This window comes from Crinia signifera, chromosome 2 (genome assembly GCF_055691185.1).
Source record: "Crinia signifera chromosome 2, ASM5569118v1, whole genome shotgun sequence".
NCBI lineage: Eukaryota > Metazoa > Chordata > Amphibia > Anura > Myobatrachidae > Crinia > Crinia signifera.
The window spans coordinates 52,407,725-52,435,429 of NC_139218.1; the positions used below are offsets into that span (position 1 = coordinate 52,407,725).

The following is a 27,705-nucleotide window of genomic DNA, read 5'->3' on the forward strand; positions in this document are numbered from 1 at the left end:
GACGTCACTAGCGGAATGCCATAAGGCACGCCCCTCCAGGCATCACGCCGCGGAGTCGATAGGAAAAATGTCAGGCCGCTCGGTGAGAGCCGAGACCCGCAGCCGGGCCAAAGATGACATCAAGAAAGTGATGGCGGCCATCGAGAAGGTTCGCAGATGGTGAGCATTAGCTGGAGATCAGGAAACTGCGCTCCCGCCACACAGCACTTAGTTGAAGAAGCTCGTTTAATATACGGGACCCCGAGCCGGCAAATAACTTGCCAAGGGGAATACGTTGATTGGACGAGCGGCTGAGTGACTGGTTAAGTGACCAGTGAGTTAGCTACATACCGCAGCTGAGCTGTCACTATCCCTAATTGTAATATCAGAGGGGCGTGCCCATAAGAGGGGGATATGATTGGACGGCGTGAGAAAGAGAAGCGCGTCCGTGATTGGATGAACTTCATCTAGTAAAAGCGATGGCTGCCACTGTCCTCGTGTGTGGTTGCCATGGCAATGGGCCCGGAATACGGGCTAAGGTGTGATTTTTGCCATTGTATGTGCCATACTAGTAGCTATCTATGTATTGCATAAGCTGAGACAGCGTGCACATGCTGAGATTTGTGCATGTGTTAAGACTGCTATGTATGGATGTATGTATGTATGTATGTGGAGGTGGAGACCAATGCATGTATTGTGCATATTGCGAAGACCGATACATATCTATGCATGTAGTGCGTGCATATGTGAAGACCGATACGTATGCATATGGTGACGTGCATTTACAGGTACGTGTGTATGTACCACGACTTGTATATTACTATTACACATGACATAACATGCATGTACTGAGACTGATGCATGTGTGCATACATCCAAACATGACCCTCTCCAGGAGTGACACAATCATGTGCTAAGACTGGTCCGTATGCATGCGGAGACCAATGAATATAACGTGCATGTTCTTAGACCAGTACAGGTGTATGTGCCAAAACCGGTACATTTATGTTTAAATTGCTCTACTGTCTTAAGTAGGGATGCCAGTCCTGGATTTGGAATTAAAATATATGCCTAAACCCCAGGTTCCCGTATTGGTCTCCCTAATTAAAAAGAACCAACATGCGCAAAAAATCTTGTGCCGCTTCACGGTCCAAAAGCCAATCAGGAGCCACCACTGCCTTGCTACCGATGGGCTGCTGGACTGCAAGCTCTGAATACAGGGCCGGCGCCACCACTAGGCAAATCTAGGCATTTGCCTAGGGCGCCGGCCACTGGAGGGCGGCACTTCACCCTCCCCCCCCCCCCCCGTGCCGCGGGGGTACCTGTCCTGCGGCTGTGTCCGCCTGCCTACGCGGAAGCGCTTCTGTTGTGGAAACACTGGCCGCACGCTGATTGGCTGAGATTCAGCCAATCAGCGTGCGGCCAGTGTTTTCACAACAGAAGCGCTTCCGCGTAGCCAGACGGATAGCGCTCGTTATTTCTTGACTGCAGGACCTGCCGCCGCAAGCTTTATATACACAGCCGCAGGACAGGTACACCCCCCCCCCCCCCCCCCCCGGCACCGGGGCGCCCCCACCTCGACTCGCCTGGGGCGCTCCGGTGCCTTGCACCGGCCCTGTCTGAATGGCTTGTTAGATTTTAAATAGCAGGACAGGTCAGTCTGCGGATCTCTCCTGGTGTGCCTCGGTGCTGTTCCCAAGACATTGTATAGTCCAGGAACGCCACCCGTCCAGACAGCGGGCTTATTTACCGGACTGTCCGGAGTAATTTCCGACAAGTGTGTGACCTGTCTCCCGCCCCCCCCCCCCCCCCCCCCTAGTTATTGTCATCCCCACCACCCAGAAGACATAGCTTTCTACCTCACTAAGGGGCTGATTCTGGTTAAGTTGGTAAGATGTGAGGATTACAGGTTACCAAGTGCCAGAGAGCCCGTCCAACAAATGCCCCCCCCTGCCTTTCACCTGCCTTCGCAAATAAGTCAGTGGAGGGTGACCTTTATTTGGGGTCTATGGGATGAAGACAGTATAGTTATTTAATATGATGTCAGCCGCCTGCCACCGGCACACTTCGTCCTGCCCACTTACCTATGGGAACGCCCAGCATTTTCATTGGGACGCCCATGAAACTCTGAGCATTCCCATTGGCGACACATGACCCGCTGCAGTCTGCCCCGGCCTACCTCGATCCCTGAGAATGGCTTGGCGACTCACAAAGGGGACCTGCAAGTGTGCATAAAAGACCATGTGCAGTCCCCAAACCATCGGAACGAATTAGAATCGCCCCCTAAAACTCGTATTTTAAATCCCTTCCAGATACCCTTTCTCCTCATGTAGTTTTCATTGTAGTGTTGTTAATACAGGACAGGTTGAGTATCCCTTATCCAAAATGCTCAGGACCAGGAGAATTTTAGATAACGGATTATTCCGTATTTTAGAATATTTACATTTTTCAATTATGTATCTTGAAGTATCTTGCGTTTTATGTTGTATAAATACATCAACCACATGAAATACACACAAATATATTTTATTTGTTCACAAAACAAGGTTTCAAAACATGAAACAAAGTTTGTGTATCTCAGGCACTGCATTGGAATGCCAAGCAATCATTGTCTTGCACATATTTAGTGCCAGTTACATATCATGTCCCCAGTAGTGCCAGTTACATATCATGTCCCCAGTAGTGCCAGTTACATATCATGTCCCCAGTAGTGCCAGTTACATATCATGTCCCCAGTAGTGCCAGTTACATATCATGTCCCCAGTAGTGCCAGTTACATATCATGTCCCCAGTAGTGCCAGTTACATATCATGTCCCCAGTAGTGCCAGTTACATATCATGTCCCCAGTAGTGCCAGTTACATATCATGTCCCCGGTAGTGCCAGTTACATATCATGTCCCCGGTAGTGCCAGTTACATATCATGTCCCCAGTAGTGCCAGTTACATATCATGTCCCCAGTAGTGCCAGTTACATATCATGTCCCCAGTAGTGCCAGTTACATATCATGTCCCCAGTAGTGCCAGTTACATATCATGTCCCAGTTTTTAGCAAAAAAATATATGTTTTTTTCACTTTCTGGAATGTATGGTTTTCGGAAAATAATTTGGATAACGGATAATCTGATAAGGGATACTCAACCTGTATTTAGCCTTTGGGTTTCTGAGAACCAAGTGCATAATTTAACATTTTTGGCATTAATCTGTAGATGCCATATTTTTGACCATTCCTCTAGTCCAGTGGTGGGGAACCTCCGGCCCGCGGGCCGTATACGGCCCCCGGAGCCAGTCTATGCGGCCCGCCCACCCTCCCGACGGCTGCACAGAGTCTCATACAGGCGAAATCTCATGAGAGCTACTGACCTCTCGCGAGATTTAGCCTGTATGAGACTCCCTGCACAGCCACCGGACCACACAGACCGGCGACTCGTAACCTGCGGCAGCCGCCGGAGCGTAGGACGGCTGCTGCAGGATGATTTGTTAGGTTTTTTTTTTTTTTTTTTTTTTTTTAATAAATGGCCCCCGAGGCAAAATGCCTCATTGAAAATGGCCCTCGGACCTCAGAAGGTTCCCCACCCCTGCTCTAGTCTATGCACGTAGATCCTCGGTCTTTTGTTTCACACCGCCTAGTGCGTCTCACCTTTTTATTTTTTTTATTTTTGTCTCCCCTGCAAAAAAGCATATTTTCTCTTTGATATGATTTGCAATGTCCCTAAAAGAATCAGGGGTCCAAGTAATTACTGTATTAGTATTCCTATTCGTGTTTTAACCCCTTCCCGACATTGCCTTTTTTGTTAATTTTTTTTTTTTTCCTCCTCGCGTTCAAATAAGCGTAACTTTTTTAATTTTCCGGCTATATAGACACATGAGGGCTTTTTTTTTGCGGGACAAGTTGTACTTTGTAATGGTACCATTTACTATACCGTATAATATTCTGGGGAATCAGGAAATAATTCAATGTGGGGTAAAAAAAAAAAAAAACGCCATTCCACAATTTTGCGCTGGTTACGGTTTTTTTGTAGTTCATAGTTCGTTTAAAATGATGGGTTATCTTTATTCTATGGGTCGTTACGATTCTGGTGATACCAAACTTATATAGTTTTCGTTATGTTTTACCACTAAAAAAAAAAATAGCAACTTTTACGGTTTTTCTAATTTGCGTCGCGTCGCCATGTTCTGCGGCTTATAACTTTTTTTTATTTTTCCACCTACGGACCTGGGTGAGGGCTCATTTTTTGCGGGCTGAAGTGTACTTTTTAATTAATACCATTATGGGATATGGGCGACTTTCTGATCTCTTTTAGTTATTTTTTTTTGGGTACGCGATGCGACCAAAAAACGTAGTTTTGGCGTTTGGAATTATTTTCCGTTTACGCCTTTAACCGTGCGGGATAACTAATGTTATATTTTAATAGATCGGACTTTTAGGAACGCGGCGATACCAAATATGTTTATTTTTTTTTATTTTTTATTTATTTTTATTTGTGAAATGGGGAAAGGGGGGTGATTTGAACTTTTAATATTTTTTTATTTTTTTTTTATTTTTAAACTTATTTTTTTTTTTATTTTTTTTTTTTTACTTTTACTACAAGGCCCCCTAGTGTACTTGACCACTAGGGGGCGCGATCGCCTGTACTAGGTTCAGCCATAGAGCTCTATGGCTGAACATAGTGATTTTCAGCACTTTCTATTACATCCTGCCTCAGGCAGGATGTAATAGGAATACTGACACGGCCAGCACAGGGGTCTACATTAGACCCCTGGCTACCATGGCAACCGATCGGCACCCTCCGATCTCGCCGCGGGGGGCCCCGATCGGCGCCGGAGGGGGGCGCCCCCCCTCCGATCAGCTATTTAAGCACTGCGGGTGCTTTGCCCGCGGTGCTTAAAGGGTTAAACGGCCACGATCGGCGAACTCGTGGCCGTGAGAGCAGGTGCCTGGCTGTAATATACAGCCATTACCTGCTCTCTTTCAAGCCAGCTCACTCCGTGAGCTGGCTTGATTCCCCCGCAACCGTCGTATGACGTGTATATATACGTCATACGTCGGGAAGGGGTTAAAGTTAACTGTCAAGGCCGCGTTTTTTTGTGATTGGTGTGTTATTTGCACCTCAGATTCTACAAAAGCAACCTGGCAAGGACATGAAAAAATGAGGAAATATTCCTGAACCCCCCCAAAATGTGGAAATTTAATATAGCATAATGGTACAGAACAGGCATATTCAGTATGTGCCCTCCAACTGGTGAGGAACTTCACGTCCCAGCATGCCCTTCCACAATTGTAGCGTTCTCTAATAGCCAAACATGTAATGCTTTGCTGTAATTTGTACTTCCACAGCAGTTGGAGGGGCGCATGTTGAATATCTCTAGGGGATGCGGTCATCTATTAGAATGAACTTAGGTCTACAGTCATTAGGTCGACCCCACTAGGTCGACTGGCAGGAAGGTCGACCCCACTAGGTCGACTGGCAGGAAGGTGAAAAACCCATGGCGACCTTATGACCAGTCGACCTTCCTCATGTCGACCTTTATGCAAATTCGACCTTAAGTCATGTCGACCTTGGCCCATGTCGACCTTAAGTCAGGTCGACCTTCCTGCCAGTCGACCTAGTGGGGTCGACCTAATGACTGTAGACCTAAGTTCATTCTGACAGATGTCCCGATTCCATCTCTAGTATAGAAGGCTATTAGTGACTACAAGGCATAGTTGCCTACCCTCCTGCATCCTGCATGAGACTCCCTGACATAGCAGCAATCTCCCTCTCTCCCTCATTAGTCTAGCAATCTCCCTCATTTAACCTAGCCCAGATTACACTGTTAAATTTTTGGGAAAAAAAGGAATGAGTCAGATACATTTACATTGACTCATCGGCACCATTTCCGAGCACTGAGCGATTCTGCAATCTAGCATCGCTCAGAACGCTCAGCAGCTCATCTCCCCATGTGTAGGCCACTTTAGGTTGGAAGTGGTGGCATGATAAATGTTTTCTTGGCACATCTTATGCCCTTTAACACCAATTGAGGACCATTTTACGCCTAGCAGTCTTGTTGCTGAACATGTTCATCCTTTTGTGGCCACAGTATAATCCGTATTGCATCATGGCACAAAAAACTGACAGTCAATAGGTCGACCGGTCAAATGTCAACACACCAAAAGGGTTGAAATGCATTAGGTGGACATAAGCATTTGACAACATGAGTTAAAAACAAGATCTATATATTTTTTTTTCTGGTGTCTATGCCGTGTTCCCTCGCATGGCTGGCTTCGTTCACCATGCTTCAGACACGATGCCTTGATGTGCTTGGGACAGTATTATATTCCCCCTCCGTATCGACCTCCTAATGCATGTTGGCCTACCTTTTTGGTGCATCGGCCTGTTGACTGATGCTGCTTTCCCACTGCCTACACGGGTAAAGACCCGTTTTTTTAAAACGGGTCTTTAAACGGGTAAGAGCCATAAAGACTCTTTCCCACTGCAGCTTTTAAACGGTAAATTACCGTTTAAAAGCTTTTTGTCACATTCACACTTACCCGTTTAAAAACCCGTTTAAGCAGTGTAAAGATAGGGGGGGGGGGGAGAATTTAAAAAAAAAAACGGCGTGGGGTCCCCCCCACTGCCGTAACCAGCACCAGGCTGAAAGAGCCGGGGCTGGTAATAAAAAATCAGGAAACCCGACAAATAGGGGTTCCCTGATTTTTTACAACCAGCCCCAGGCTCCAGGTCCGGGGCTGGTTCCCAAAATACGGGGGACAAAATGACTAGGGGTCCCCCGTATTTTAAGAACCAGCCCCAGGCACAACCAGCCAGCAGGGTAATGCCACAGCCGGGGGACACTTATGATATAAGTTCCCGCGGCCAAAGCATTAACCCTACCGACCAGTCAGCCTGGCCAGGGGCCCTGGGGGAGTGGGGACCCCCCCAATAAAGGGGTCCCCCCCCTCCAGGACTTACCTGACCAGGCTGAAGCCTGGTGCTGTCCCCGGTGACCCTGGAGCGGTGGTCACCGGGCTGATGGTATTGTGTAAAAAATAGAATAAAAACCATTGTCTTTTACTGGTGAACTATGAGTCCCAGCAAGCCTCCCCCGCAAGCTGGGACTTGGAGAACCACAAGTCCCAGCCTGCGGGGCATTAAAGGGCCCGCTGGGTCTTGTAGTTCCACAGTAAAAGAAAGAGTTAAATAAACACACTGACACACGTGAAAAATAAAAGTTTAATACATACATAACACATACATACTGATACTTACCTATCTTGAGCCCGTAGGTAGCCCTGGTCCTGATGTCCTGGTCCGTGTCGGCGTCTGTATCCAGTCGGCATCCCTGTCGGCGACGGCGTCGGCGGTCCGGAGTCCGAAGAAATCCATTTGGGAAGCTGTGGAAGGAAATCCTACTCACCTGTCCCAGCGCGACGTAGTCCAGGTAAGGTCTTTGCAAAAAAAACAAACCGACACCCGAACCAGACCGGACTGACGGAGACGCACGTGTGTTTGTTTACATCGTGCGGCTCCGCCTCCCGAATGCCGCTATTGGCCGCCTTGCGGCCTAGCGGCTCCTGATTGGCCGCAAGGCGGCCAATAGCGGCATTCGGGGGCGGAGCCGCACGATGTAAACACACCGTGCGTCTCTCAGCTGTCCGCTTGGTTCGGGTGTCGGTTTGTTTTTTTTGCAAAGACCTTACCTGGACTACGTCGCGCTGGGACAGGTGAGTAGGATTTCCTTCCACAGCTTCCCAAATGGATTTCTTCGGACTCCGGACCGCCGACGCCGTCGTCGACAGGGATGCCGACTGGATACAGACGCCGACACGGACCAGGACATCAGGACCAGGGCTACCTACGGGCTCAAGATAGGTAAGTATCAGTATGTATGTGTTATGTATGTATTAAACTTTTATTTTTCACGTGTGTCAGTGTGTTTATTTAACTCTTTCTTTTACTGTGGAACTACAAGACCCAGCGGGCCCTTTAATGCCCCGCAGGCTGGGACTTGTGGTTCTCCAAGTCCCAGCTTGCGGGGGAGGCTTGCTGGGACTCATAGTTCACCAGTAAAAGACAATGGTTTTTATTCTATTTTTTACACAATACCATCAGCCCGGTGACCACCGCTCCAGGGTCACCGGGGACAGCACCAGGCTTCAGCCTGGTCAGGTAAGTCCTGGAGGGGGGGGACCCCTTTATTGGGGGGGTCCCCACTCCCCCAGGGCCCCTGGCCAGGCTGACTGGTCGGTAGGGTTAATGCTTTGGCCGCGGGAACTTATATCATAAGTGTCCCCCGGCTGTGGCATTACCCTGCTGGCTGGTTGTGCCTGGGGCTGGTTCTTAAAATACGGGGGACCCCTAGTCATTTTGTCCCCCGTATTTTGGGAACCAGCCCCGGACCTGGAGCCTGGGGCTGGTTGTAAAAAATCAGGGAACCCCTATTTGTCGGGTTTCCTGATTTTTTATTACCAGCCCCGGCTCCTTCAGCCTGGTGCTGGTTTCGGCAGTGGGGGGGGACCCCATGCCGGTTTTTTTTTTAACGGGTAAAGGGCTACCCCTTTCCCACTGCCGAAAAAACGGCTATTACACGTTAAAAACACTGCTTTTTACACGGGTAACAAAAACCGGTATTTGTTACCCGTGTAAAGCAACCTGGAGCTTTCCCACTGCAGCTCTAGCCGTTTAAAAAGGCTAAAAAAACGGCATTTACACGTGTAAAGCCTGCAGTGGGAAAGGGGTATAATAGTGGTCAACCTAATGATTGTCGACCTTTTTACTGTCGACCATATGACTGCATCCCTCAAAAACACCTCAGGCAAGATGTAATAGGGTTTTTTTTTTAATACCGCTAAAATAATCACACATGACACATTTTTACATATTTACAGGTATATGTAAATACACACTGAATTTCCCAGGTGACGGTGTCTGAGAAAACTCTGTGGGGAATTTACCCCTAACTCTCACAGACTGCACCTATGGGAATCCTATAGGGAATTTACCCCTAAGTACAGCTATTCCGTATTTATGGAAATACATATCAGGTATCCCTATAGAGGACAATCGGGAGACTCCTGTGGGGAATTTACCCCTAATAAGTACAGACTGTTTCTAGGGACTCTTTGTGAGGAATTTATCCCCAATTACATATTGTGCCTACACATACAGTATAGGGCACCCCTAAAAACGGTATTCAGGAAATTCCTGTGGGAAATCTACCCCAAGTGTTACAATCTGTGTCTGGGGGACCCTCTGGGGAATTCACCCCCAATCACCTATACTACCTATATATGCCTATAGATATGAATACACATTGGGCATTCTTGTAGACCGTTCTGTTGGGAGACTCCTTTGGGGAATCTACCCCTAATCTCCACAAACCACATCCAGGAGAGAGAGGTGGGGAATTTACCCCCAATGACATTCATTAAAAGTGTGTCTTGAAAATCCAGAAAATATATAAATGCAGTGTATCAAGCCTAAGTGAGGCATAAATTGATAAATACCAGCGGTGGACAAATAAAAGTCTTCTGATTGGTACAGACTAAATTTTGAATACAAGGACCTGAGCAGGGAATTTACCCCCATTAGTACTATAGCACCAACACTGACAGTCGTATCTGCCTACACTTTTAAAATTCTTTAAATCACCATTTTTCTTCTCTTTAGAATACACTATGTATGTTGATTAATGTGAAAAAATCCTTTTAACCTCTTATTTCGCTACTGGTGGCGGTCTCCTTATCCACTCTAGTCCTAATAAAGATAAAAGGAGCCCCCAACGTTTTTTAAGAAAATTGAAAAGGAATACCCTCCATAATTTCTTTGTCCACAAGGAGCGCATCCATACAAACCCTTCTCTTTCTCTTGTCATTTTTTGTCATGTAAATTGTTTGGGATAGCACCCCCATTGTTGTGAACAAACGCACAGTGGAACACTGCCCACCAAATATAGGGCATCAATATATATATTTTTTGTGTGCAGAATTCCCAAAAACCCCTATCCACTCGCATAAGACATTGAATGGAGATCGAACATGGGGATGATTCTGGTTGGTTTGCAAAAGCAAACTTTTTCTTTAATGGACAAAACCATGTGCACTGCAGGTGGGGCAGATGTAACATGCGCAGAGAGCGTTAGATTTGGGTGGGGTATGTTCAAACTGAAATTGCAGTGTAAGAATAAAGCAGCCAGTATTTATTTATCCGGCACAGAAACAAAATAACTCACCCAAATCTAACTCTCTCTGCACATGTTACATCTGACCCATCTGCAGTGCACATGGTTTTGTCCATTAAAGAAGGAGTTTTGCGAACCAACCAGACTTACCCCCATGGCTCCCGTTTAGCTGAAATCGAATAGCCAAGTACACAGTGCAGCCAAGACTGTATAGTACAGATCTGTACTATATAGTCGAAATCTAATATAACATATAAAACTGCGCTGAGGACAATCATTGTCAAAATAGATTTATTAACTATATATGTATATATCACTGGCCAGTGAACAATTAAAAATGAATAGACATACACACCAAAAAAAAAAAAAAAACATTCAATAATTTGTATCTATGGTATTAAGGTGCTTTGTGAGAGGTGTTAGCAGTCCATTCCTTTTTATTGTATTTTTAGTAAAAAACATGCATGTCAGTCATAATGCGATGACACGTTTCCCCTCCTCCTTTACGGTGTCAGCAGCTTCCTCAGATCGATATATCTGAGGAAGCTGCTGACACCGGAAAGGAGGCGGGGAAACGCGTCATCGCATTGTGGAACATTTATATCTTATGCCCATCTGGAATACACAAGAACCTACAGAGGCTTTCATTGGTACCTGGCTATATACACTACTCCCACATCCTGCAATAGCAGTCATATACAGTTTTCACCTGAAACCTATCAAGCAAAGGACCTGAGAGAGGGACCTTATTTTTTGTCTGGCCAGACACACCGGACTGGTAACGTTACATACCTTTTTTAATTCCTTTTTAAACCTATTTTTATTTTTTATATTTTATTTTTATTTATTTTTTTATTATATTTTTCCTAAACATGCTAATTCTGACTAACATGCATGCTTTTTTCTAAAAATGCAGTAAAAAGGAATGGACTGCTAACACCTGTCACAAAGCACCTTAATACCATATACCGTATATACTCGAGTATAAGTCGACAAGAATTTAACAACAAAAACAACCTGGGAAAACTTATTGGCAGGTATTCAATGCTGTTTGCGAGTAGTGACAGTGAGCAGGGCTTCCTGCTCGCTGTCACCACTCACCCTGACAGCATTCAACACAGCCTCCGCATCCGCCAATTCCCCCTCGCTCCGTTTTTTTGAGCGAGGGGGAATTGGCGGATGCGGCTCCAGAAGCAGCGAGACCCACAGCTAAAAACTGCGAGGTTTCTGCAGCAGCCGCGGGTCTCGCTGTTTTGGGGAATTCTCGCCGTCCTGTGACGGCGAGGATTTCCCCAGAAGGTTGAATAGAGCGAGCAGCCGGCGCGGGGGTTAAACAGCGAGGATCGCTGGTTTTCAGCAATCCTCGCTGTTTAACCCCCTCGCCGGCCGCTCGCTGCGGCATTGAATACCCCCGTCTGACTCAAGTGGGACCCTCACTCGAGTATAAGCCGAGGGGGGCTTTTTCAGCATAAAAAATGTTCTGAAAAAGTAGGCTTATACTCGAGTATATATGGTAGATACAAATGATTGAATAGGTTTTTTTTTTTTTTGTGTATGTCCATGTATGACTACTAATAATAATTTTTAATTGTTCACTGGCCTGTGATCTATACATATAGTTAATAAATCTATTTTGAGAAAGATTGTCCTCAGCGCAGTTTTATATGTTGTTTTGCTGTATCTGTTATTCTCAAGGATTGAGCATTCCTTTTAAAACGCTGCAGATAACTTTCTGAGTTACTGGAAAGGGAATACATTTATTTAGCGCTAGTATTGTGTGTGTGTGTGTGTGTGTGTGTGTTTTTTGTTTTTTCTTCAAAATCTAATACGTTTGACTTTCCGTGTGATTCAATCCCAATTGAAAAAGGTTTGAATAGCAAGGCAATCACACCGTGTGTACACCGCATTACTGGAATGTGAGGTTTTTTTTTTTAGTAACCAGCCCAGGGCTCTTTAAACCAGCCCTGGTTTCCCAAATACAGGGGGAAAATTAACTAGGGTCTCCCTGTAGTTATAAAAACCAGCAACGGGCTCTTAGAATGGTCATGGTTCCAAAAATACAGGTGTGGGGGAAAAAAAGAATAGGGTTCAACACCCAGCGGTGCAATGCCACAGCCAGGGGACACAGCCGGAATGATTGTTTTGTTGTAAAAATTTTGGAGGAAAAAAAACAAAACATTGGGCTGTGTTTTGGAACAAGTCCCAGCAAACCTCCCCAAGTCCCAGCATGTGGGGCATTCAAGGGCCCGCCGGGACTTGTAGTCCCACAGCATGACCAATGTTAAAACAAAAAACATGGACCCAGAGCATTAGATTTTTACTTTTATACACTGTATTTTTTTGTTTGTTTTGGATAGAACCATGCACAGGTCTCACTGATGGGTCTGTTAATTTGCTTGCCAGAAGCCGGTCTATTTTTCTTGAGAATTTTGGTCATATTTAGAGTGCGAATTTGAACACATCTGGATGCGATTTTTGAAGTGTGATTACTTTATATTTTTTTGTTCACAGAAAAATATGTGATTTTTGTCAGTTTTTGTCCAAAAATTGCACCCTCTAAAAAAAATAAAATTACACCCTATCTCAGCTGGTTCCTCCCCGGGACTAGATCCCAATCCAATAGAGCAGCTTTGGGATGTGGTTATAGCACCTGCTTGATGCTATCATGGCCCTTATTCTGGTTGGTGCGGTAATATCCGCGTGCGTTCGTGCCGCCGATGTTTTGTGTCTGCGCATGTGCAGAGGCGTCTCTGCGCATGTGCCAGCGGAACGCACGGCCACATTCCGCATGAAATGTGTACACTACGAACAGGGGGTGGAGAGGGGTGTGAAGTGCTGTTTGGGCTCATTACCATATGTTTACACCCCGCGTTTCATGGGCGTTCCCATGCAAACGCTGGGCGTACGTATGGTAATGCGGCCGTGACTCACGTGTGGGGGGCGGACATATGACATTGCCGGATGTCAGCTGCCCGCCCAGATCCCTGCTTTTGCACGGAGAAATGCACGTGTGGTCTGAGGTTTTGGGAGCTGCCTGGCCATTCGGTCCTGCATTCGATGTTCTGCGACCATCGAATGATGGGGGAGGTTCCCTGAGATGGAGGAGGTGTATTCATGAGAAATACACGTGCGGTCCGTTCGGACAGCTTCTTACCGCGTACGGACGGAGTTGGCGATCTGTATGGAAGGCGGGGTTTAGGATGCACGGTGCTGGCCGCATATTCGGATCCGGCCGCAACGATCAGAATAAGGGCCCGTGTCACAGTGGACCAGAATCTCCAGGTAAAGGGATTCATTCTCAAAGCATTCTGGCTTTTCAGGGGCAAAGGCTGGCCCTAGGAAGGTGCACCTAATACACTGAGCAGTTTATTTAATGTGCATCAGACTCTTATGGTGTGTACACACGGTCAGATATGCCGTGCTATGCGAGTCCCGATACCATCAGATCATATTGGGACTCGCATCACACGGCATGCGTGGAGTGGCACAATTCAGACTATATAGTGCAGATCTGCACTATATAGTCTTGGCTGCCCTCTCTATTTGACGGCCGACTTAAGGTGTGTACACATGGCAGGATATGCCGTGAGATGCGAGTCCCGACGCGATCAGATCGCATCGGGATTTGCATCTCCCGGCATGCTAGAGGGGCACAATTGACACTATATAGTGCAGATCTGCACTATATAGTCTTGCCTGCCCTCTCTATCTGGCTGCCGATTTTGCGCTCTCACAGGAGCGGGCATCGGGCTCGCAAGCCCTAAAAAAGCATGCGATCTGCATGCGATATTGCTTCTGATGTTCACTATATCGGCAACATCGGAAGCCATATCTGCCCGTGTGTACACACTATAAAACCCAGCACTACCAATCCTGTTTATGCCTGAAATGTAAGCGTGCAGTCCATTTATTAGCCGTGCAACTCTAGTAATATCATTGCCCTTTTTAGTTTTGGTATGTGTAAATCATTAACTGCATTTTAGCAGGAAAACAGTTTAGAAAAGAGTTTGAGGACAGGACATAAATATTATTATATGCAACTACTACGCTGCATTTTGGGCATTTTTTATTCAGGTTAATGGTATCCCGATTGTTTATGTACAAATCTGATGTTAAGGGGTCTGTGCATGTTTGTGATATCAAATAATCCGAGAGGGTGGGTGCGCATGTGCTGCATGCTGGGATGGGTTCTCAGAAAGGGTGTTCTTCAGCACTCCAAACAAATAGTGAAACTGGTAGATGGGCGTTCCCCCGCACCAGCGCTACACCTTACAAATATTACTTCCCTGTGTGAACAGCAATGCGTCTCGTTATGGGCTTTTGTTAAAAGACAAAATAACATAAAAACTGCGCTAGGCAAATAGTTTAACTGTAACAATTAAACTATTTGCCTAGCGCAGTTTTTATGTGACAAAATAAATACAACATTTTAAATAACCTAAATATAAAACACATACAATGTTGTTTGTTATTGCAGAGGAATTTATTTCTACTCTTTATATCCGTCACAGTTATTAGTCCATTTAGTTAATGGTCTCCTTTTCCTGGTTAGTAGTTATTAGTACTGTATGTTAGTACACAATCCTCCAGTGGAAAGAAGGAATGTAAGGCGTTATATTACTGTCCGGCCAGACATTGTAAAAGTACCTTTACTTGCTCGCTAGACCGCGCCTCCCAGCTGCTGGTGCTCATCCAATAGTCACACAGCTTTTTCCAGGTACTTCTACAGCAGCTTCCTATGCTGTTGAACAAGAGGCAGTGGCAAGAAGGATGGTGCAATAGAATGGTTGACTCGTTTCCCTGCCTGTGGTGACTCTCAACGGCTTCCTCAGCACCAGTGGAAAGACCACCCTTTATTCCTCATTCTGTTGTTTTCCTATACAATATACTGTTCATAACATTTTCACTGTCTTTCAGGGAGAAAAAATGGGTGACAGTCGGTGACACGTCACTAAGGATATTTAAGTGGGTTCCTGTTATCGATGGAAGAGATGTATGTATAAAAACATATATTTAAAAAAATATATTTTTATTGACTCAAGACGGTATAAAGGTGCCCATACACGTTGCGATAAACAGCGTACAATGCAACGCGTTATCGGGCGTATAGCATCGGATCGCACGTGTGCGTTTTGCCTGCGATGCGATCCGCGGGCAGTACAAAAAGTATGTGCAGCACATACTTTTTGTACCGTTCGATGTGGGGGCGCGCATCGCATTGCACGCTGTTTATCGCAACTTGTATGGGCACCTTAAGACAGGCATGTCCAAACTGAAGCCCTCCAGCTGTTGTGAAACTACACGTCCCAGCATGCCTTGCCATAGTTTAGTTACACAACAGCTGGAGTGCCATAGTTTGGACATACCTGGTATAAAATATTTAAACTAAAAACAGGTATCCAGTTATAATGTGAAACATCGGGAGCAAAAAAAAGAGTTTTTCTTGATGTTTCTCCATTTATTTTTTATTTATTTTTTTCAAACTCCCCTAAATAAAAAAACTAAATACAAATAATTGTGCAAAAACACAAATGTTCAGCAAAGGATTTTCTTTGCCTGCTTGAGGCAGGTGGAACTAAATTCCAGATAAGCCTCTGTACGTGCCTGACTTATTGGGGCTAATTGGATAGCCAGGGTAAAGCAATTACCCACGATCAATGATCCACTCCCCCCCACCCCCATAGGTGTTGACGATATATAAACAAAGAGATGTTTATGAATATAACAAAACAATACGCCTACCATCCCAACAGGAGCCCAAATATATAGCATACATTAACCGAGTAACACAACAAAAACGGTAGCCGTAGTATCTACCATAATAAAACGGACTTAGTGATAGATTAGTAGGAAACCAAACCAGCACTGGAAAGATGCACCTCCATATAGGACATCCATATTATACCATGAAATGAGGTGAAAGCAATGTTAAAGCATTTGTTTAAAATCAGGACATATGGTAGCCAAGTGGAAAAGAATTACTCAATTACGCATTAGAAGTAGCTGTCCAATCCATATGACGTGAGGGGGATGCGCTCTCTACCCATTGAAAAATAATTGTTTTTTTTTTTAGCTGCTCCTGCAATTCTAGAGAAAATGATATTCCCTTTAGCTATGCCTGGGGTGGGCAGCTGGGAAAATTACACATTACCCATTGGGTAAACAGGGGTACAATTCGAAGTGCGTATTCTGGTGTATGAGCTTCCAAAACTCTACCACCCTATGAAACAAATTATTTGTAAAAGTAAACAAGCTTTTTAACAAACAAACATTATTAATATCTAAATAAAGGTGTGTACACATGGTGCGATTTTGGCTTAATATTGCTCAGCGACCATATCGCTCAGTGTACTGTTTTCGTCACTGACTTTTCAGTTTTGACGGCGTATGCTGTGACCAGTTCTGGGCTGGTTGCGGGAGTGCGCTTCCACAATATCACCCTGTACACACTCGCAAACATGAGTGATGTGGTCGCAATTCTGGCTAATATCCAGTGTACAGGGCTTAGGTGTCTATATTATGAGCTGGCTAGTGTTTAGTGCTGCCTGCTAGAATGCTTCAATTGTTAACATTACAGCAAAATACTGTATTGGGGGGAGATTAATCAAGCATTGGAGAGAGGTAAAGCAGTGACCAATCTGGTCATTATTCAAACACAGCTTACCTAGGAACTGGCTGGATGGTAATTTTGCTCTCCAAGCTTTGATAAATCTCCCCACAATCTCTGTCTGGTCACAACATTTATGTGTGGTAATATACAGTAATCTCTTTATTGGGAGTAAATGTCTTGGACTTACAAAGTATTTTATATGAATCAGGTATGTTCTAATTCGTGTTTTACCGTATTGTTTGTACAATTTATACATACAAACACCAAGTAAATTGAATGAAAATAGGTAAAGTTCCATTTTTATTGCTCCCCAGAAGGAGAAAGTGAAAGGAAACGCACGTCTGGGCCAAAGCTCATCCACTGCCAACTCCTCTCTCCTGCTGGAATTTCAGGGTAAGATTTATGCAATAAGACAAAAGCTGGTCTAGAGCAGTGGTTCTCAACCTCAGTCCTTAAAAAATGTGAACCGTTGAGTACTTGAGAACCACTGGTGTAGAAGAGCTAACAGGCCCCTAAAATGTTTGCTCCAAGGTTATTGCTTTCTCTATGCTTTGAGTGGCAACATCTCCTATGAGATATGTTCAAAATATCAGTTTAAAATGCCACTTGGGACCCAAAGGGTAATACCCCTTGCACATGAACGCGCATCAACCCGGGATTTAGCTCAGTGTAAAAGGGTCTTGGACGAATATCCCATGTTCAGCATCCCGGAATCGACATGGGATGCGGTCAGTGTGAACAGGTATTCCGGGTCAGCGTGACCCAGATCCCGTTCACTGCAGTGAAAAGGACACCTCCCAGCGCCGTCCGTCCAAACGTCCAGATGACGCCACCCGCCCGACTTCATTCCGGGTCGGGTGGCCAGTGTGAAAGCACTTGCAAGCTGGGTCGCACCCGGACTTTAGATCCTGGCTTGCAAGTGTGAAAGGTGTATTAGTAGGTCACACATTATTCCAGTAGATTTTAAATATTTGCTATTATCTCTGAGAAAGATTTGTAGGACTCCGAATGTCTTTAAATAGCAGGAATAATCTTAGACGTCCAAAGTCTGCCTGCACCTTCAGTGACACTGGGGCGGATTCTTAAGGCCAAGGTATTGTAGCCTTGCACGCGATGCCTCGGAAACTCCCCGGCAGAGAGATTGCATGCGATACATTGTATTCGGTCATTTTGTGTACAATGTATTGCATGCGATCCTAGTCACTGCCCCAGGATGTATTCTTGGTGCAGAAGGGACAATCTGCAAATCCCATTCACACGCGACCACGCAGCGGATTAGAGTTGTATGTAAATTACATACGATTTGACACTTTTCAGACGATTTCTGCATCTAAATCATGCAGAACAGGGCTTCATCGTACTAGTGTATGGCCACCTGTAGACTATTTATGTTCAGTTGTAAATGTTAAGCTTTTCACAGATGTAGTTTTACATATGGTTGCACATCTCTGTAGTATGGAACATAGATGCATCGGTGTTTCCTGGGGCGGCAACAATATAAGCGAATGAATAAAGTCTCTGCCTATCAAAAGCTCTGTGCGATTCTGAGTTGTGTGTTTGTGGAAGAGAAGCCGGTTTCTATTGGATCTCTTGCGTCTAGCATGGGGGAATGCAAGTGGGGTTAACCACTTGAGTGGTATGCCCGGAATATTTTCCGAGCTCAGCTGCACTGCTGCAGCGGGCTGTCCCGGGAAAATTTCCGGCCATATCAAGGTGTGCGCCAGTGGTGCCTGCAGCTGTGCACCACTAGCACATCACCTGTCTAGGCACCCCTTACCTCCTCTCCCCTCACTTCCCCTCACCTCTCTGCTCCGGCAATCGTACGCCAGTCACAGCAGTGACCACAGGCGGCAGGCTCGGGAGCACTCAGGAGTTCAGGGGAGCTCTGGCATACAAACCCGGAGGGGGAGGGGGGGGGGGGGGGGGGGGGGCGTTCTGTGGCGGGTTTTGCTGGGGCAGAACAAACCTGCCCTGGTAGGTTTGCCCTGCCCCAGCAAAACCCACCACTCAAGGAGTTAATGACCATTTTGATTTTCATTATGATAAAAGTCAGATGCTTCCAATGTGTTTCTAAGCAGGTAATGTTGTTGAATAGACTATAATTTAATATACATCATACTTAGTACAGATCTATTTTCTTACAGATGAGACCAGTAACCAAAGCTCCCTGTCCGATGTCTACCAAGCGAAGGTGGAAAGCAGCACATCTAGCCCCAGCCCCCCACATAGTGAGTCTCCCAGTCCAGTGCACACATCTGACTCTCAGCCCCCAACGCTGGGACAAGAGAGCCTGAATGGTAAGGATGTGTGTGATGAGACTAAGGACAGGATCAAGTTGATACATAGTCAACAGATGGTGGGGGAGTAGTCAGGAAAATAAGAAAGATAAATAGTTCTATTGTACACAATGAGCAATAATGCCAATGCATAGAATGTTGCTGGTATACTGTATTGGGAACCTCGCTAGCTGTAGCAGGCATTGATCCTATAAGAGCATATGCATTTATTATACCTTTCTATAATGTGATTTGTCCAGAAACTATTTTCTATTATGACATCATTGAATGTGGTTTCTTTTGTACAGTGACTTTGTAATCTGTCATTAATGTGTTGTCAACTGTTGCCCTCAGACTATGAAGCACTTAGTGTATATATAAATGCTGCACAAACATAAACGTGACCTTTATTTACTAAGCTCACAGCATCTACAAGGACTATCTCCAATTAAGCCTACTTTTATCTGTGTATTGGGTCATGGGAAAGAGGGATGCCATCAGGAATTGGATTCACACTCTGGGGTTATTCAGTCCTGATTGCTGTTGTGCAAATTTGCAAGCCGATTGATTACCAAATAACTGCGCACGCACGAGGCCTAACTGTGACAAAAATCAGCAATTACTACTTTTGCAATCCTCTCGCATCTTTACTGGGCATGTCTAGGCATTCTATAGGGGAGTTGTGTGACGTCAGCTCCGGCCTCGATGAGCTTGTCTGTCGCAGAGTTGTGGAAGGGTTAGAATTACATACGTTGGTGAGTGGTTTGCGAATGGCTTTGCAGATCAGTGATCTATTCACAGACCTGCTTGGGGCAGGATTTCACTTTGGGTGGAGTCTATCTGCTCGCAGACCTCTGCAAGTTAACAAAGCAGCAATCTGGGCCAATGTCCACAGTGAGTGTGATAAAATCACAATGCCAGCACCAAGATCCCCACACGGGTATAACACTACTAAGAGCATTGTGACCTGTAATTGTGCATGTAAGTTTCAAACACCCACCCAATTACAATGCTTTACGTAGCTTTATACTCTTGTCAGGACCCTGGGACCAGCATTGTCATATCCGTATACTTACTGCGGCCATAGGGCCTAAACCAGATCCTGAAGGATTTGCATTCTGATGCAAAAAGTACTGATGTTTGGCACTGTGAGCAGGACGTGATTTACTGAGCCAACCAGAAAGACCCCCATAGTGTATCACATTCATTTCAATCTCGGCAAATAGAAGCATCCATTGATGGTAGTGAAGAGTTAAATCATTTTTACAACTTGGTAAATGTTCCTCTCAAACTTTTTTGTCCCGATAAAGTAGGGGTAAATGGGCCTTGTATCACCATGCTACAGTGAAAACCCAAAAAAAGACAACCACTGCCCACCCCCAAGTCCCACCAGTCTCTGGGAAGTGAGATCAACATCTATTCCTGGGATGTCTGGGCAGTGGTAAAGTAGAATACTTTTTTAAACTCTGAAAGATTCCAAAAGCAATACACAACTGACCATGGTCCTGTAATACATTGGTAAGACAAATTAAAGCTTTTAAGAGAATGCAAACTTCTGTAATGAAGATTGAAAGTTCAGTTGTTCAGGACTCCCCTTAGGCTGCGTCTACACATTGCATTTTGACAGGACCAGACCCTTTTAAAGGGACCTGTTTGGCAGGAAGGAGCCTGCACATTGCATTTTAGCAGGATGCAGTCTAACAGGAGCTGTTTAGCAGGATGCTTACTCGGTGATATATACACAAGCCTGCTTCATCCTGCTAAAATGCAATGTGTAGACACAGCCTTAGCCACTCTTATAATCACAGGTGGATTTCTTAGCACCCAGTCGTTTGGGTGAGAAGCACCAGGGGTGGTCCACAGATAAACAGTGTATTATAAGGCTTTGTGAATAAACCACACATATAGATGATGTGGGAAGCAGAGACGGGCGGCACTCAGGTATAAGTAAACAAAAACCAAGAGGGTTTATTGGTGCATACAGGCAACGTTTCGGGGCTGCGCCCCTTTCTCAAGCCAAACGACAACAAGACCTTGGTCTTGTTGTCGTTTGGCTTGAGAAAGGGGCGCAGCCCCGAAACGTTGCCTGTATGCACCAATAAACCCTCTTGGTTTTTGTTTACTTATACCTGAGTGCCGCCCGTCTCTGCTTCCCATATTCTAGGGCAGGTGATATCCTGCTCATAGGAAGGCACCAGGGCAGCTTCACCCATCAGCAACAGGGAGTGCCGGATACAATTGTCATTCACATATAGATGATGTAAATATATTTATAAACAAACTTTTGCAAAAAAGTCCAATTTATAAAATGTTTTACATTTTATATTGGATTTCCCAGGATAACTGCTGTATGATCTGTTTGTGTGAAGGGGAGTTCTGGAGACAACCTGCATTGATCACATGTAAATAAAGATGAAAGGAATCTGTGATCTGGGGCGATAAAGCTTATTCCAGTATGACACATAGATTTTAAGCATGCTACCCCATTGAAATCAACTGGAGTAATGCAATTCAGATGCCAATCCCTTGGTGGCTAAGGCCCGCATTTATCAAACAATATTTGTGGCTAAACCCCTGTTTTCGGGGATTAGCCAAAAAGATTACGTATCACCCTAATGTACCAAAGCGGGACCACAGCAGGAATCTCTGATCCCTGCTGCAATACCTCCTGCACCGCAGCCGGGCCACATTTTCCATAGGTTTCTATAGGGGATGCAAAGCTGCCCGATGTATCAACATTGGGCAGCAGCGCTTCGCATCCTGGGCTATCGCCCTTCTGAGATGGGGATGGTCCATTGTAGCCTATGAGCAGCAGTGCAGTCGGGGGGGGGGGTCATCGCTAACTGCGCATGCGTAGGCCTCCTGCAACCGGCTCAGCACATCACAGGGACGGGCTGCTTTCGGAGCCCTGTCCCTGCACTTGTGGGACGATACATCCCAGCGCTAAAATTGCATTTTACAATGCGATCGTGGGCAGCAACAATCCACCCAGATCGCATTGTAATTGCGATACATGATAAATGGGCCCCTATATGTATGTGCTTTCATGGAGATCGGGGCCTTTGGCAGATGCTGTGATATGCTGAGAACACACATAAATGGGATAAGCAGCTTCCTCAAACTTTCATCAACACATACTGTACACACGCATACGTCAATGTGGGTTTTATCGTTCTGTGTGTTTGTATGTATTGTACTTCATATCCAGTTTAATTTAGGCAAGTTTCCAGGGATTGGATAGTAAGTGATAAGTTTATGTTTTACTAAATAAGAAACTGGTTGTCAGCGCACACACACACGCATGCATGCTAATAAATGTAAATTAGATGACATGGTCTGGGTACTGCTGACCAGTGGGAAGAAGCATATTGGGTGCATATGTTAATGATAAGTGTAATGTGATGGTATAAATCTAATTGTTTTTTCAGTGCCTGTTGCTGAGGTTGCTGATGAACCGCCCACTCTGACAAAGGAGGAGCCTGCTCTTACCGCAGATCAGGTATCCACTGGTGGCTACATTTAGGAGGAGGGGTTGTTTAATTACCAGCAATAATTTACTTACAGGGGTTAACTTGGCAAAATGCAACACGGGTGGTTGCAAAGTCTTTGCTATTTATTTAGTTATGCAAATGAAGCTAAATGAACGCTAAATGTAGAATATGGAGTTAAATGGTGTGCGATAGGTAAATGGGGGTATTGTAGTTATGGGACATGTGTTTTATAGGTGGAAGTTAGTTGTTTCTTATCCCTTTCAAAACTAGCAACAATTACACACAATCTATTCATTCATTTTTTTTTAATGGGGTAACCTGGGTATTGGGTGCGGTGCCCCTGGATTGGTATGGCTGGATGGGTCTTTGGTGGCACACGTTTACATTCTATTTAACACTTTTCTCTTACTAATCTCCTCACGAACACTATTTTTTAAATATTTTCATTCCATTCGTTACTTCAGCATCACTTTTTGTATATAGCTCTGGTTTCTTAACACTAACATTTATTAAACAAAAATATATCAGAATGTCCCTTGGTGCTTGGAATGGTAACTTTCTTTTCTCTCTGTATCTCAGAGATATTTTCCTCAGGATGATGACATTCAGAAAGAGAATTAAAAGTGCAATAGTGTAGCACTGCCATGCTCCTAGCTATGCAGATAATTCACTATAATAGGACTGGTACCAGAATAATTGGGCCTATGGTTTATAGTAGATGGAAATGCTCAGTGAGGGATATATGCGTCACCACCAGATTTCACCTCCTCTTCCTCTAACCAGTCAGGATTAGAAACCTAGGAGGGAAGGCATCCTATAGTGTAATAACGTTGTGTTAAACAATCCTAGAAACAGCCAGTATAAAACCCAGGACTGTCACCCTAAAATTTTGTCTACAAATAATGTAGACAAAATAAGCTTCACCAGGCATCCCTACGGTGCTTGTGTAGTGAAGGGTCCCCAGGATTTACCTCTGTAGTAGCAGTCTGAATTGGACCCTTTGTTTCTTACTCAGTATTACCCACCCACCCCCCCCCCCCCTCCCTTTCAAGCACCTTAATGATATCACTATGCTCCCAAAAACCTTGCCTGGTATGGACGCATCGGGTGCGAACACGCCGGACTGGCCTTTCCCAGACATGGTCCCATCTGATGCGACCAGTAAGAAATGCCCATGGGACCTCTGCAGCCACGGCTCCATCCTCACTGTGTCCCCATCCTGTTAACATCGGTGCATCACGGTCTGCCCTAGAAGCACAGCCACCGTGTCTCCGCCCAGTGTCCCAATCACTGCTAGCCACAGTGATCCGGCTGTGAATGGTCACCCCACACAGTGCCCAATGTTCCAGTTGTTCTCTGGGACATTTTTTCATATGTGTGGGGTTTCTATACAAAGATGCATCTTTAATCCGGCACCGAACATGCCTTGACAAAAGTCCTCCACAGCCATGTATCTGTTGCTGCTATGAACTAATAAATATATCTGGTATATTCAGTGACAGGCCTGGGGAGTGCTCAGCAAACAGGCCAAGCACCAAGAGCCATACCGACGCGATATTTGCCGGTATCATACATTTACACCTTAGTGAGAATAAAACAAATAAAAGTAATGTTTAAATTGTTTTCAGTTACGTCCTAATAAAAATCTAAACATCCTGCTGTAGTAGCTTTCCTTAATCTACAGTATTACTATGCAATGGCTCTGGATGCACTGGCTAGGATCAGGGACAGATTTACATACACATATAGGACTTTGTTGAGAGGTTTGATTACAAAAGTGATTAGAATAACACAAAGATTATATGAATATTACAAATATATATTTCTAATTTCACACTCAAAACTCTGGAGTTTACTAGAGAATGAACGTTGAGGCGCTGCCTACCCTGACTGGCCTTTATCTGTATCCTTATATTTTTATTTGGTTGAAAGACAGCTCTCCTACTGTCTATCAAACTGTCCTCTATATTAACTACGATCACCTCCTCTGCTTCCAGGTTACAGAACTGTACAAAAAGAAAAACATGTCTTGTGCTATTAAGTAGGCTTTGTAATATGCTTGAGCATGTAAGATGACTACCTCTATAGCTGTATTTTCTCCAAATAAAGTAGTTCCATCTTTGATGCTCTGTCTCCTGACTGTCAAACAGTCACTGATTATTAGGGAAGCCAATCCCGGGGCATAGTTTCAAATCAAGTAATTTGGTTTGAAAAATGCTTAAATTTACTTACTTGGGCGGGTGCAGCCGGGATCTGGGAGGTGCGGCTGGGATCTGGGAGGTGCGGCCCGCACAGCGTGACCACATCACACTTTGCAGAACTGCACAGCTGGGGACGGGAGAAGGCAGGCAGCATCTGAGTGGGTGCTCAGACGCTGCGAAACTCCAAGGTACTTATTTCCTAGCACGGCGCCCATCGCATAAGATTGTATGCCTTAATTAAGGCATACAATTGAAAAGATTTTTAATTGTATGTACAATTTCGCATCTTATGGATCTCATCTTATGGATCTTATGCATCCATAAGATAAAAGATCCATCAACACCAACCCGAAGCGTGGCGAGCGGCGGCGGCACGCGTCCTCCGACCTTTTCATACCACCACTATACACGTCGGCGTGGAGGTGATTTTATATAGTGTGGCGAGCGGACGCGTAATACCTCTGAAGTAATGCGCGTCACCTCACGGGGCTCGCCACGCTTCGGGCTTGGTGGCTTGCTGCGCTCCCCACACTATATAAAATCAACTCCACGCCGACGTGGATAGTGGGGGTATGAAAAGGTCGGAGGATGCGTACCGCTGCCCCTCGCGGGCTCGCCACGCTTCGGGTTGGTGTTGATGGATCTTTTATCTTATGGCTTCTTATGCATCTTATGGATGCATAAGATCCATGAGATCTATAAGATGAGATATTGTACATACAATTAAAAATCTTTTCAATTGTATAGATTGTATATCTCGTCGATCTCGTCCATGCACAAACACATAAGATGCATGCAATGCTTGCAATATCGTCCCGACACATACAATCTAGATCGTGGGCGCCGAGCTAGGAAATAAGTACCAACTCCAATCCCAGGATTGAAATCCCGGCAATTTTGCGGCCAATCCCGGAATCGGTGGGGATCCCGGGATTGACCACCCTACTGATTATCCATCCCTTTGATGTCTGCGTATATGCAAATGTGTTAGTGTGCTACAACAGGTGTGGATTTGAGTGTGCTTGGTGACATTCATTGTGTGTATCTTTTTATGTCTCAGGCAGAAGATCTGGATGAGTCCGGAGCACCGCCATTGAAGAAAGTGTGCCAAGAGGTGCCTTTGCTTCCCTCTACTGCTTTAAAGAGTTAGTGCCCATCTTGGATTTGCACTTAATCCTCTTGCTGTGACAGCCTGTGAAAGCCTTAGTTGACAATGTTTGCACTTGAGGCTGGAAGATGTGCAATTACTGACCATGTACCTTTCAAAGGGAGAAAATGATTACCCTCCTCATAGAGGCTCTGTCCAAACTGCTAAGTCATTGAGTAATGTTTTGCTTTATTATCAACATTATTCAAAGGTACTACACAGTACTAATGCTTTCGTCATTTCCAGAAAAGGCCTATAGACTATTGTGCCATGTATTCTGTTTCTTGTGAGTTTGTCATTTTAATATGTGCAATTTGATTGCTTGTCTCTTCTTTTAGGAAGATTGCAAAGCATGGTTTCCTAGGGTTCATAGTTCATTTAATATCTTCCAGTTTTGCTTGTATAAGAAATGGATAAATCAGGATTTAGAACATTGTCCTTACTGCAACATATGACATCGCTCTCCATTAACTGGCCAGAGTTGTCCATGTTCTTCCTGCCACATATGCCAGCCTTCTCCCCCACCTGGCCAAGAATGTCCATGTTCTTTCTGCCATCTATAACAGACCACTCCAACACCTGGCTCGGGTAGGGCATAACCTTACTGCCATGTATAACACATCTCTCCACCACCTGGAGGTGAGGTCCATGTCCTTCCTGCCACCAATGACAAGCCTCTCCAAAACCGGGCTGAGGAAGGGCATGACCTTCCCGCTGCCTATAACAGGCCTCTAAACCACCTGGCTAGGAAAAGGCATGACCATCCTGCCGCCTATAACAGGCCTTCCACCTGGCTGGGGAAGGGTATAACCTTGCTGCCATGTATAACAGTCCTCCCCAGTACAGAGAGATCCATGTCCTTTCTGCCACTAGTTACAAGCTTCTCCACCACCTGGCTGGGGAAGGGCATGTACTACTTGCCATCTATGACATTCTCTCCACCTGGCTGGGGAAGGGCATGACCTTCTTGCCACCTATGACAGGTCTCTCCAACACCTGGCTTGGGAAGGGTATGACCTTCTTGCCACCTATGACAGGTCTCTCCACCACCTGGCTGGGGAAGGGCATGACCATCTTGCCACCTATGACAGGTCTCTCCACCACCTGGCTGGGGAAGGGTATGACCTTCTTGCCACCTATGACAGGTCTCTCCACCACCCGACTGGGGAAGGGCATGACCTTCTTGCCACCTATGACAGGTCTCTCCACCACCTGGCTGGGGAAGGGCATGACCATCTTGCCACCTATGACAGGTCTCTCCACCACCTGGCTGGGGAAGGGCATGACCATCTTGCCACCTATGACAGGTATCTCCACCACCTGGCTGGGGAAGGGCATGACCTTCTTGCCACCTATGACAGGTCTCTCCACCACCTGGCTGGGGAAGGGCATGACCTTCTTGCCACCTATGACAGGTCTCTCCACCACCTGGCTGGGGAAGGGCATGACCTTCTTGCCACCTATGACAGGTCTCTCCACCACCTGGTCAGGGAAGTTTCTGAAGTACAACTGAGATTTTGTATTTTCAGATACCTAAAACAATGTTGATTTTAGTCCCCGTCCCTTTAAATAATAAGGGGTTTATATGTTATTCACTATCATTATTATATTATTAACAAAAGCTTCATTCCAGACACGAGACATAGAGAGATCTTATATATTGTGTTATACTACAGTATTTCCCATTCTCCTATAACGTTGACAACAATGGGCGCTGGATGTGTTTCAGCACAACAAAATATATTTTTAATAAATGAAGTTATTTGAAATGGATTCTGAGATTTATTTGTGAATGCTGCTTGACCTGGGCAGGGGAATAACATACTTTGCCTTCCCCAATAT

The 27,705-nt window shown here is 45.2% G+C and overlaps 1 protein-coding gene across 2 annotated transcripts; it reads left to right on the forward strand.

Moving 5' to 3' along the window:
- BCL7B (BAF chromatin remodeling complex subunit BCL7B) lies at positions 1–27,632 on the forward strand. 2 transcript variants are annotated; one of them, XM_083172083.1, is made up of 6 exons: positions 1–159; positions 15,056–15,131; positions 17,063–17,141; positions 18,893–19,045; positions 22,453–22,523; positions 25,777–27,632. In XM_083172083.1, the coding sequence occupies exons 1-6, from the start codon at positions 68–70 to the stop codon at positions 25,864–25,866; spliced, it is 561 nt and encodes a 186-aa protein (XP_083028209.1). In that variant the 5' UTR covers positions 1–67; the 3' UTR covers positions 25,867–27,632. The 2 variants fall into 2 exon arrangements, with proteins under 2 accessions (XP_083028209.1, XP_083028210.1); XM_083172084.1 differs by lacking the exon at positions 1–159 and adding an exon at positions 411–518.
- The last annotated feature ends 73 nt before the right edge of the window (positions 27,633–27,705 follow it).

Bases quoted from the DNA above. Each gene is read 5' to 3' on its own strand.
- BCL7B (XM_083172083.1), top strand. From the start codon at position 68: ATGTCAGGCCGCTCGGTGAGAGCCGAGACCCGCAGCCGGGCCAAAGAT. The intron at 17,142-18,892 runs GTAAGATTTATG...ATTTTCTTACAG, and splicing joins TCTCCTGCTGGAATTTCAGG to ATGAGACCAGTAACCAAAGC. The intron at 22,524-25,776 runs GTATCCACTGGT...TTTATGTCTCAG, and splicing joins CTGCTCTTACCGCAGATCAG to GCAGAAGATCTGGATGAGTC.